The 11,431-nt window shown below is 44.9% G+C and overlaps 1 protein-coding gene across 1 annotated transcript; it reads left to right on the top strand.

Annotated features, from left to right (window-relative positions):
• Nucleotides 1-10,198: 10,198 nt before the first annotated feature.
• On the top strand, nt 10,199-10,952 carry LOC139317540 (GTPase IMAP family member 7-like). The gene has a single exon (XM_070944616.1). The coding sequence runs from the start codon at nt 10,206-10,208 to the stop codon at nt 10,827-10,829; it is 624 nt and encodes a 207-aa protein (XP_070800717.1). The 5' UTR covers nt 10,199-10,205; the 3' UTR covers nt 10,830-10,952.
• Nucleotides 10,953-11,431: the final 479 nt, after the last annotated feature.

The following is an 11,431-nucleotide window of genomic DNA, read 5'->3' as shown; positions in this document are numbered from 1 at the left end:
CAGGATGGTGGCCAAAGTTACCTGGCCTGCAGGCCATTTTTGGCCTGGTGGGATTAGTGGCTGCAGGGTGTATTTTTCTCCCATGTATTTTACCTCTGTTTGCTAACACTATTAAAAGTCTATCCTTGCTGGTGGAACGTAAGACAACTGCTCAGGTGATGGCTATGTGGGATTACAAACGGCTCCAGCAGGAAGAGGACCTATGGTGTGACTCATCTGGATAAACAGATGAGTCACAAAGGGGGGTATGAGCCAGGCTAAGATTCGATATTGGGATAAAACTCAAATATTAGAAATCCAAATCTTTGGTCAAGACAGAAGTGCCTCTCCCGTGCCAAGGTGCTGAGATGACAAACGGTATTTGACGTAGGTACAGAATTGTAAAAGGGCAAACTGACCCTAACCAGATACATTCTGTTGTTTAATGTTTATTGTACCCCAAATGTCATGTAGATTTCAGAGAGAAAATACTGTTTCCCTTACTGTCCTCTTTACTGCTTGTGAGGCGTCTTCTAGCCTCTTATCTCCTTTTGTTATGTCTTGAGCTCCGGAGCTGAAAACCTGAGCCTGTGGGAACAGGGCTGTTATGTCTTTCCTAGAGATAGATTAAAGGGTAGCTTCTACGTGTGAAATGCATCACTCTCTGTAATAATTTTGCCTTTGAACTGTATAAATACATGGCCAGAAGAAGCCATCGGCGTTCAGACCCTTAGCTGTCTTTGGACTGTTTGAACCTTGCGCAAATAAACTCTTTCCTGCATTGAAGAGCTTGCCCAGTCCGTTATTTTGTCTACAACAATATAACTATCTTTTTTGTATATTAATCAATATGAACATGAATATTCCAATTATTTCCATGCAATCCAATTTCTTACAAATCAATTAATTATATTTACCAATAATAATAAACCAAATAATTTCCCCCATATATTCCTCTGAACCACAACTTAACCATTTCTGCTTTCAACACAATATACAATTAATAGTATCTCAATTATTACAATTCCCTAGTTAAATACAGCTTTTTTTTCTTTTGTGTTTTAAAATCTTGAACTCTCCTCCTAAATTTCCCATTGTTTGCAGTTTTTCACCTACCTTTTTTGGGGAGGAAAAATAAAAATAAATCTCTCTCTGCCTCATTTTGTCACGTTGCACCAAAGATCCTGGTTTCGGTTTCGTTTCTGCAGCTTAGCTAGGGGGAAAAAAAACTGCTTCAGGAACTCTTTAGAGTCTAAAGTTTAGACTGATTGCCTGTAGGGCGGCCCTTTGAAGCCCCGGGCAAGAGTTTAAACAGTTTTTTTTTCTTCTAGCCATCAGCTGGGGCTCAAGAGGCAGCGGGACTCAGGAGGCAGAATGAAAAATCGGGACTTTTTTGAAACGCCGCGGGACGCGGGACAAATTTCTAAAAATCGGGACTGTCCCGCCAAAAGCGGGACGTCTGGTCACCTTGGTGTGAAGGCACTGAATACTTATGCCAATACTTATTTCAGGGTTTTTTCCCCTCTTTTTAATAAATTTACAGACATTTCTAAAATTCTGTTTTCACTTTGTCATTATAGGGTACTGAGTGTAGATTAACAAGGGGAAAAAATGAATTCCAACAACCGCAGAATCAAGCTGCAGCATAACAACTGGCAAAAGTGAAGGGGGTCTGAATGCTTTCTGAAGGCACTGTAAATTTACAGCAGACAAGATAGTCAGGAACACAGGAACATCATGAGGTAAAGCATCAGACAGTATACAGAACACACAGAAGAAAATGGTGGGGAAAAGGGAAACTCCCCCTTTAATCTCCCTTTACACCAGGGGTCCTCAAACCTTTTAAAAAGGGGGCCAATTCACGGTCCCTTAGACTCTTGGGAGGGTGGACTGGGAGGGCGGGCGTGGCTAGGTAGTCATGTGACTGGGTGGGTGTGGCTAGGTCATGTGACTAGTGGGCATGGCCAATTTAACAGTCCCATTAAACAATTCACAAGGGACGTGGTGGCTCAGTGGGTAAGACGCTGAGCTTGTCAATCGAAAGGTCGGCAGTTCAGCGGTTTGAATCCCTAGTGCCGCGTAATGGGGTGAGCTCCCTTTACTTGTCTCAGCTTCTGCCAACCTAGCAGTTCGAAAGCACGTAAAAAATGCAAGTAGAAAAATAGGGACCACCTATGGTGGGAAGGTAACAGTGTCCCGTGCTCCTTTGGCATTTAGTCATGCCAGCCACATGACCACGGAGACGTCTTTGGAAAGCGCTGGCTCTTCGGCTTTGAAACAGAGATGAGCACCACTCCCTGGAGTCAGGAACGACTAGCACATGTGTGCGAGGGGAACCTTTACCTTTAAACAATGCACACAAATTAAACTTTAATTTGTTTTGTTCCTGGGGGTGTTTTGTTTGCTTTTGTTTGCATGTTGCTTTTTTTGGTTGACTTTTCTTTTTACTAGATCATTTTTTCAGTTTTATTTAGGAGTCTAGTGGTCCACTTCAAGAAACCAGTTTTGCAGCAATTCTTCTCAGCCCTAAGGAGCTTGAGAAATCTCTCTCTCTCTCTCTCTCTCTCTCCCTCCCTCTTTCTCAGTCTCTGTCTCTGTCTCTCTCTCTTTTTCTATCTATCTTCTGGAAGCGGGGGAGGTGAAAAACAGGCCCATTTTTGGCCTCCCGGGTCATCCACACACCCTGTTTTTCACCTCCCCCTCCTCCAGAAGCATTCTGCAGGCCAAAAATGGGCCATTATGCCTGTTTATTGGCCTCCTGGGGTGTCTGTGTGCCCCATTTTTCACCTTCCCCGCCTCCAGAACGTCTCTTCAGGCCAAAATTGTTGGCCTTACTTTTCAGTTCCAGCTCGCGGGGCTCATGACGGTAAGTCCTGTGCTCAGCCGAAGGGTGGGCGGGGCAATGTGGGCAGGGCAGCCTCATGGTCCTGCACGGGCCAGATTAATGGCTTTGGTAGGCTGCATGCTGCCCGCGGGCTGTAGTTTGAGGACCCTTGCTTTACACCCACAGAAACCAATTATAATGTAGATTACCTGCCTTATGCAAGAGCCAGCACTCTTGTACACTAAGGTGAGCAGATTTTAACATTGGTAAAGAGGGACATTGTGGGCGTGGCTTATTTTGTGGGCGTGGCTAGCTGGTCATGTGACCGGATGGCCATGGCTGTGTGTATAGGGTTAAGTGAACAGATTTTAACATTGGTAAGAAGGACACCATTGTGGGCGTGGCTTATTGTGTGGGCGTGGCTTGGAGGCCATGTGACTGGGTGGGCGTGGCTAATTGGTCATGTGACCGGGTGGCCATGGCTATGTGTATAGAGACTACTCAGAGGGCTGAAAAGTCATTTCTGACAGGTCCTCACACTTTTGACTGGTCCTCACACTTATGACCATCCTCACATTTATGCCCGTGCAGCATTCTTAACAACCATGTCACTTATTTCACAACTCATTTCACAAAATGAGCCTTGGTAGTACAAGGGTTTAAGGCACCCTGTTATTAAGCTGCTTAAGACCAGCTGCCTGCAATTACTGCAGGGTTCGAATCTCGCCAAGGCTCAAGGTTGACTCAGCCTTCCATCCTTTCTAAGGTAGGTGAAATGAGGACCCAGTTTGTGGGGGCAATAAGCTGACTTTGTATAAATATACAAAAGGATGAAGGCTATTGCTGAGCACATTGTAAGCCGCCCTGAGTCTTCGGAGAAGGGCGGCATATAAATCAAATTAAAAAAAAAAAAAAACTGCTTCTCTTCACCATGGTGACAAGATAGGGCAAAAACGTAAAATGTGAGGACAGTCGTAAGTTCGAGGACTGGTCAAAAGTGCGAGGACCAGTCAAAAATAACTTTTTCAGCCCTCCGAGTAGTCCATATGCACAAAAGGACTAACCAGAGGGCTGAAAAAAGTCATTTCTGACAGGTCCTCGCACTTTTGACTGGTCCTCACACTTATGACCATCCTCACATTTATGCCCGTGCAGCATTCTTAACAACCATGTCACTCATTTCACAACTGCTTCTCTTCACCATGGTGACAAGATAGGGCAAAAACGTAAAATGTGAGGACAGTCGTAAGTTTGAGGACTGGTCAAAAGTGTGAGGACCAGTCAAAAATAACCTTTTCAGCCCTCTGAGTAGTCCATATGCATAAAAGGATACAGTAATAGAGAGGGATGAAGGAAGGGAAGGGAAATTAGAGTAGGAGTGACGGTAAGAGAGGGAGGAAGAGAGGAGGAGAAGGAGAAAGGAAGAGGAAATAGGGAGGAGAAGAAGAGGGGGGGGGAGAGAAAGTAAGAAGGAAAGAAAAGAGAGGTGGTAGGTTTGAGGAGAAAGATTGCTGTACAATAAAAAAGATGAAAGGAAAGAAAGCCAACCCCAAACAAATATAAAGATATTAAGATAAAGAATGAATTGTTAAACTTTAAAGAATAAAAGAGAACAAATATGAATAAATAGCAATAATTAGAAACACACATACAAACATACAATGTATTTTCTTTGAACAGAATATTTGGCTGGTTCACAAATTTAAACAGTGTTTAGTCATTTCAATTTAATTTACAATTTCTATATTTCCTTTTTGCCATATTTATTCCTCATCTATTTTTTTAAAAAAACCAATATTACCCTTCATCCTCATCTCTAATCTTAATCAAATTCAATTTTTCCCTTCTATTCTATATTATACCCCTTCCCATTGTCATCTATTTTTATATCCATCCTCACATTGGTTAATTATGTAATATGAGTTGTTTAATACAAATTCAACATTTTAATATAAATCAATTAGTTATATAACTATCTTTTTTGTATATTAATCAATATGAACATGAATATTCCAATTATTTCCATGCAATCCAATTTCTTACAAATCAATTATATTTACCAATAATAATAAACCAAATAATTTCCCCCATATATTCCTCCAAACCACAACTTAACCATTTCTGCTTTCAACACAGTATACAATTAATAGTATCTCAATTATTACAATTCCCTAGTTAAAAAGAGCTTTTTTTTCTTTTGTGTTTTAAAATCTTAAACTCTCCTCTTTTGCCCTAAATAATTTCCCATTGTTTGCACCTACCTTTTTTGGTGAGGAAAAGGAAAATAAATCTGCTGCCTAATTTTCCAACGTTGCAAGCAAACAGCAAAGCCAACAGCCTGTTTTACTTTCAGTTTCGTTTTGAGCTTGGTTTGCACAAAGAAAAAAAAACTGCTGAGCAATTTAGCAAGAGCAGAGCCCTGCGCAAATCAGCTGAGAGGGGGAAGCCGAGCTAATCAACGTAGGGCGGCCCTTTGAAGCCCCGCGGCAATCAGCGGGGACTCAGGAGGCAGAATGAAAAATTGGGACTTTTTTAAAACGCCGCGGGACGCGGGACAAATTGCTCAAAAGCGGGACTGTCCCGCCAAAAGCGGGACATCTGGTCACCTTAGTGTAGAACGTCACTCTGAAAAAATGCTTAAGAAGAAATTATATTCTTTTTGTGTATATGTTGTATAAATGTTAGTTGTGTATATGTTACGTATGTCTTTTTTAATATTTATATTCAATAAAAACTATTTTAATAGAAAACAATTGTGGAGAAAACTGGATTTTTTTCTTCAAAACATTCTGCATAACCCACCAAATTTTTATCCAAAAAGCCTTCACTTTCTTACAAGTCCACCACATATGATAATATGTGGCATCTAGACAATCACATCTCCAGCATTTTGGTTGAACATTAGGGTACATGCACGATAATTTCTTAGGATCTAAATGCCATCTATAAAACATTTTATAAAAATTTTCCGTCAAATTCTGCGACTGTGTAAATTTAACATTCTGAACCCATATTTTTTCCCATGTTTCCAACATCACTGGTTCTGCAAAATTTTGTGCCCACTTTATCATGCAATCTTTAACCAATTCAGTTTCTGAATCCCTTTCTAACAAAACATTATAAACCCTTTTAATATGCATTGGACCTTTCTCTTTTATATGTCTAACCAATTCTTCCTCGTGCATCATTATACCAGTTTTTTGGTCCTCTTTCCATCTCAATTGAAGTTGAGGATATTTCTGACAGATGGGCAGTCCGGTCTCTTCTTGAAGCTTGGAGACCCAGGCGAACAGCGTCGCGACAGGAAAACCACTTGCCAAAATGTGTAGACGGAGAAATTAAAATAAATCTGGATTATTATTTTTTTGGATGTGTACATCGCCCTGTTTTTAGTCGGAACCGAAGGCCTGGTCCGATCGGGGATAAAATGGACCTCATCGGGGGAATTGAATCCTGAGCGATTTGTAGACCTCCTGCTTAAGCAGGGGGTTGGACTAGATGACCTCCAAGCTCTCAACTGTGATTCTAGGATTCTGTAAGGATCTCCTACTTGAGAAGGAGGGGGTTTGGACTAGATGACCTCCAAGGTCCCCACCAAGTTTTATTCTGTGATTCTATAAGATCTCTTCTGATTGGTGACCTGGCCAGAGCCCAAATGAGGAGATGGAGGGATGAGACCCGCCCTTCTTTCCTTCCTCCCCCCCACTCTACTTCTGTTCGTTTTCTGACCCGCCCAGAGCGAAAGCGAAAATGCGGAGAAGAAAGCTGGAAGAGCACGCGTTGTTTCTTCGGGTTGCTCAGTTGAGCCTGGAACACGGGAGTCAACGGAGTGTCTGCCCGGCTTTCCACGACTCAGGTGGACTGCTTCTCCCTGCCAGGGTCGCTAGCGCAGGGGGGAGGCGGCAGCGGCGGGGGGGGGGAATCTTGGTGGCGCAGCGGACTAAAGTGCTATTAAGTAGCACCAGCTGCCTGCAATTACTGCAAGTTCGAATCTCGCCAGGCTCAAGGTTGACTCAGCCTTCCATCCTTCCGAGGTAGGTAAAATGATGACCCGGATTGTGGGGGCAATAAACTGACTTTGTATAAAAAAGAACACCGCTTAGGGGGGGCCGAAAGCCCTACTAAGTAGGTATGAAGGCTATTGCTTAACGCATTGTAAGCCACCCTGAGTCTCCGAAGAAGGGCGGCATATAAATTGAACTAATAAATAAATAAATAACGCTTCCAACCGCCTTGTCCTGGTTTCAGGCTGGGCATCAAGCAGGCGGCCGGGACTTTGGCCGGTCCCTCCTTTACTTTTTTTTTGGGGGGGGAAGGAGGATGTTCCTGTGGGAGGAAGGGAGAGTAGAGGGGAGGGGTCTCTACTCTGTCCTCAAGAACTCCGGGTTCCTTTTCAAAGTTTTGTGTTAGCATCGGAATCCGCTCCGTGGACAGGTGTTAAAACAATACAAAGAATATTTATATTAATATTCCTGGACCCCGAATGGTTAAACTACTCCAAACAGGACTAATTTTTTAAGGTTTGTGGGGTTTTTTGGCATAGAGGAAAAGATCTCACTGATTTCACAATGTGTTTGTCTGATTTTCCTGCCCACAATATCCTAATTTCATTTCCCAGATTTCCTAAACTTCTCCACCTGGACAGACAAAAGCAGAAACACCACAGAGAGGTAGCTATGGTTTCTTTGAGGTTTGCGGGGGGGGGGGGGGGGCACACCTGGATAGCCAAAGGACAATCCGGACTTCCATTTTAACCCCGGCTGCAAAGCACCTCTGACTTCCTGCTCCTCAGAAGGTCTCAAAGAGGGATCGTGTGACCCAGGGAACGTCATAAATATGAGTCCGTTGTCAAGCGGGCAATGGTGCAACGGTTGTTGGTGCGAAAAGCCACCATAAGGCCCTTTTTGCAATGCTGTCGTAACATTGGACGGCCACTAAATGAACCATCATAATTGGAGGAGTAGATCCGTAGACATCACATCAGAATTGTTCTTCTAATTCAGAGCAAAATATGGCAGGGAGGTTGAAGAATAGGTTTTTCCATGGTCAGTTATTTCTCTTTTCTATCCCCTTGGAATCGGATAATATTTGCATTCCTGATTCCTCTCTGGGGTCCCCGACTTCCGGTACCAAGCTGTGGCCCATTGGGAACTGGGCTGCACAAGTCCTCTTCTCCCGCCGGGCAGCTGGGCAGGCCCTCCATGGAAAGCATCTCCAGCCATTTCAGGCTACGTTGGCCTGGCCCTTCGGGATGTACGCAGAGGGGTGTTCTCCCTTGGCAGCCTTACATAGGGTAGGGAGCAGAAGGAAGGGGGTCCTGTGGCAGAAGCCACCAGAATGCAGGATTTTCCCTGCTGGAGTCAGTTTTTGCAATTTTGGGGAGTAAAGCATCAATGGGTTCAGATTAACTTTTAAAGCAGGGGTGAGAAACTCAAGGCCTGCGGGCCACATCGGGCTTGTGGGGTACTTAAATCTGGCCCACAGGGCCGGCCTGCAAATTTCAAAGGACCAGTCTGCGGTGCCTCTGCTGGCCAAAACGGGCCGCACAGAGGCCTCGTTGTTGGCCCAGTAGGGTGGTGCTGGAGGCCAGGGAGTACTGTGGAAAGAAAGAAGGGAAAAAGCGCATCTTGAGCCTATGTCAAATGCCCACCCAGGCCACGCCCTCCCTGGCCACGTCCACCCCCAACTACCCACCTCAGCTTTCCAAGGTCAAACAACCTTGATGCCCTCAATGAAATCCAGTTTGACACCCCTGCTTTAAAGTAAATTAAAATCGGAGTTATATTTATTACAGGGATGACCTGTTGGACGAACAATTTAGCTTAAAAAAAACATACATGGTGAACGTTTTCCATGTTAAAAACACATTGAAGCCGGGGAAATGCATGAAATTATGAAAACGGGTGCCATGCTCATCATTACAGTCCTTGACTTACGACTGCTCATTTAGCGACCGTTCAAAAATTACAACAGCCCTGACAAAAAGTGACTTAGGACCGTTTTTCATGGTTACGACCGTTGCAGCATCCCCGTGTTCACGGGTTCAAAATTCAGAAGCTTGCCAACGGGTTCATACTTACATCCCGGGGTCACACGATCCCCTTTTGCAACCTTCAGGCAAGTGAAGCCCACGGGGCGGAGCCCGATTCGCTTAACAACTGGGGGACTAACACATCCACTGTGGGGTTCACTTAACAGCGGTGGCCAGAAAGGCCGTAAAATGGGGTTAAAATGACAGTGGCACTGAATTCAACTATGGTCGTAACGGAAGAACCCGTATTTATGTTTGCAAAATGGAGGTGTTGGAAGTCACAACAGAAAGACTCCGGCAAACAGCCCAGCCTCACCTCACCTCTCCTCCCCCTTTTTTTCTGTTTATTTTCACTCCTGTGACTTCCTTCCTGCCAGAAGAAGCTTCTCGAACCATTCTCACTCGGTTTGCTCTTCCTGTTAGAAACCCTGAAGATCGGCGGAGGACCATCCGAGCGTCGGCAACATGGGTGCAGCTGAGTCAGGTAAATCTAGTCCTGTCACCTTAGTGTCCTCTGCACATTTGACGAGTTCCCCTTCTATTCCTTCATCTGAGTCATTTCTGAAGATATTGGAGAACCTTGTGGTACCCCACTGCATACTTCCCTCTACTGTATGTAGACGTAGTACCATTTAAGGACTACTCTTTGAATACGGTTTGTCAGCCAGTTACAAATCCATTTGGGGGTGATACCATCTATCCCACATTTTTTTCTAGCTTATCAAGAAGCAGGTCATGGTCTACTCTGTCGAATGCCTTACTGAAGTCCCTGTAAATTATATCTTCAACTATATAAAATATAAATTATAGTTTCCTGGATCCACATTCCCTCCCCCTTTTTTTTGAAGATAGGGACCACATCAGCTCTTTTCCAAGCTTCAGGTAGTTTCCCTGGTGCTCCAGGATCTTTGAAAAATCTGGTACAATGGTTCCGAGATCACATCGGCCAGCTCCTTCCGAACTCCAGGGTGTAATCCATCAGATCTCGGTGATTTATATTCGTTAAGATTTATATTAGTTAAGCAGGGGTGCCAAACTCAAGGCCCAGGAGCCGGAGCCGGTCCACGGGGTGCTTAGACCTGGCCCGTGGTGCTGCCCTGGAAATAGTGAAGGACTGGCCCATGATGCCTCTGCCAGCGAAAACAGAGCTCTGTTTTTTTACAGGACTGTTTTTGACAGGTGGGACTGTTTCTTCCCTTTATGGAAAGACGTATGGAAAGAACGAGTTCAGCCGTTTTGCTTTCTCCCTGCTGCTCGTCACGTTCTTGCCCTTTACTCCCGTTCCTTCTCTTCCCTGCGAGTGAATGGGAGGCCTCTGACCCCTTTGTCCCTTCTCTTCTCTTCCTTTCAGTTCAAGACGTGAGGATCATCATGGTCGGCAAAACGGGCAATGGGAAAAGTGCCACCGGGAACACCATTTTAGGGAGGGAAGCATTTATCTCCAAGATGGAGGCCAAATCCATCACCGCCCAATGTAAAAAGGAAACGGGTACCCTGCCAGATAAAAGGACACTGGCTGTGATTGACACGCCGGGCTTTTTCGATACCAAATACTTGCAGGTGGTGACGCTTGCAGAAATTAGAAAATGCACAAGCTTCTGTTACCCGGGTCCCCACGTCATTATACAGGTCATCCGTCTGGGCCACTTCAGCAAGGAGGAGATGGAGGTCGCCCAGCTCATCAAAAACATCTTCAGCATTAAAGCCAAGGCCTACATGATTGTCTTGTTCACCCGAAAGGAAGACCTGGAGGGGCGCCCTCTTTCTGAGGTACTTCAAGACGAGAGTGTGGTGGCTCTGAGGGAGCAAATTGAGAGTTGTGGCAATCGGTGCCTGGCTTTCAACAACAAGGCAAAAGGGAAGGAACGGGAGGATCAGGTCAAGGAGTTGATTCAGATGGTGGATGACCTCACACAAAACAACAAAACCAACCCCTATTACACCAAAGACATGCTGGAGGAGGACAAAAAAAGTGCACCTACATGTATCCTGTGATCCAGGAGCGCCCTCATCACCAATGGAGACCCATGGAAGATGCCATTCAAACACATCTGGGTCGGAGTAGATGGCCATGGCTTTCCTTGGCTGCTTCATCCCCAAAGGTGCTTTCCCACCCCCCCCACCCCCATAAAAGCCACTGGACTTCATTTTTTCCTTGAAGAGGTTTTGCTTCTCATCCCAGAAGCTTCCTGAGTTTCTGAAGAAGCTTCAGGGATGAGAAGCGAAACCTCTTTAGGGAAAACGCCAAGAAGGGCCCAGTGGCCTTTTGTGAAAAAGCATCTATGGGACAGCCATGACCCGGAGGTTTGGGAACCCTCGAGTGAATCAGAATAGAGCTGGAAGGGACCTTGGAGGTCTTCTAGTCCAACCCCCTGCTCAAGCAGGAAACCTAATTGTCAGACTTCGATGCTATCTCAAAATAAATGAATTTCCAAACTGCCAATCTTTAAGGAAATCTTCTCTTTATTTGAGCACAGCAACCGGATCATGACTCGATGCGGACAAGACTGACCTTTTGCCCCCCAATCCCTCCCTTTCCGATCCCCAATTATCTGCTTCTCATTGGCTATCTTCCAAGTCACTCCACTGACTTCTTG

This window comes from Pituophis catenifer, unplaced genomic scaffold (genome assembly GCF_029215685.1).
Source record: "Pituophis catenifer annectens isolate HBS135680 unplaced genomic scaffold, rPitCat1.0.hap2 SCAF_5, whole genome shotgun sequence".
Lineage (NCBI taxonomy): Eukaryota > Metazoa > Chordata > Lepidosauria > Squamata > Colubridae > Pituophis > Pituophis catenifer.
The sequence above is the reverse complement of the archived record's forward strand: the minus strand, read 5'-3'. Positions and strand labels throughout refer to the sequence as shown.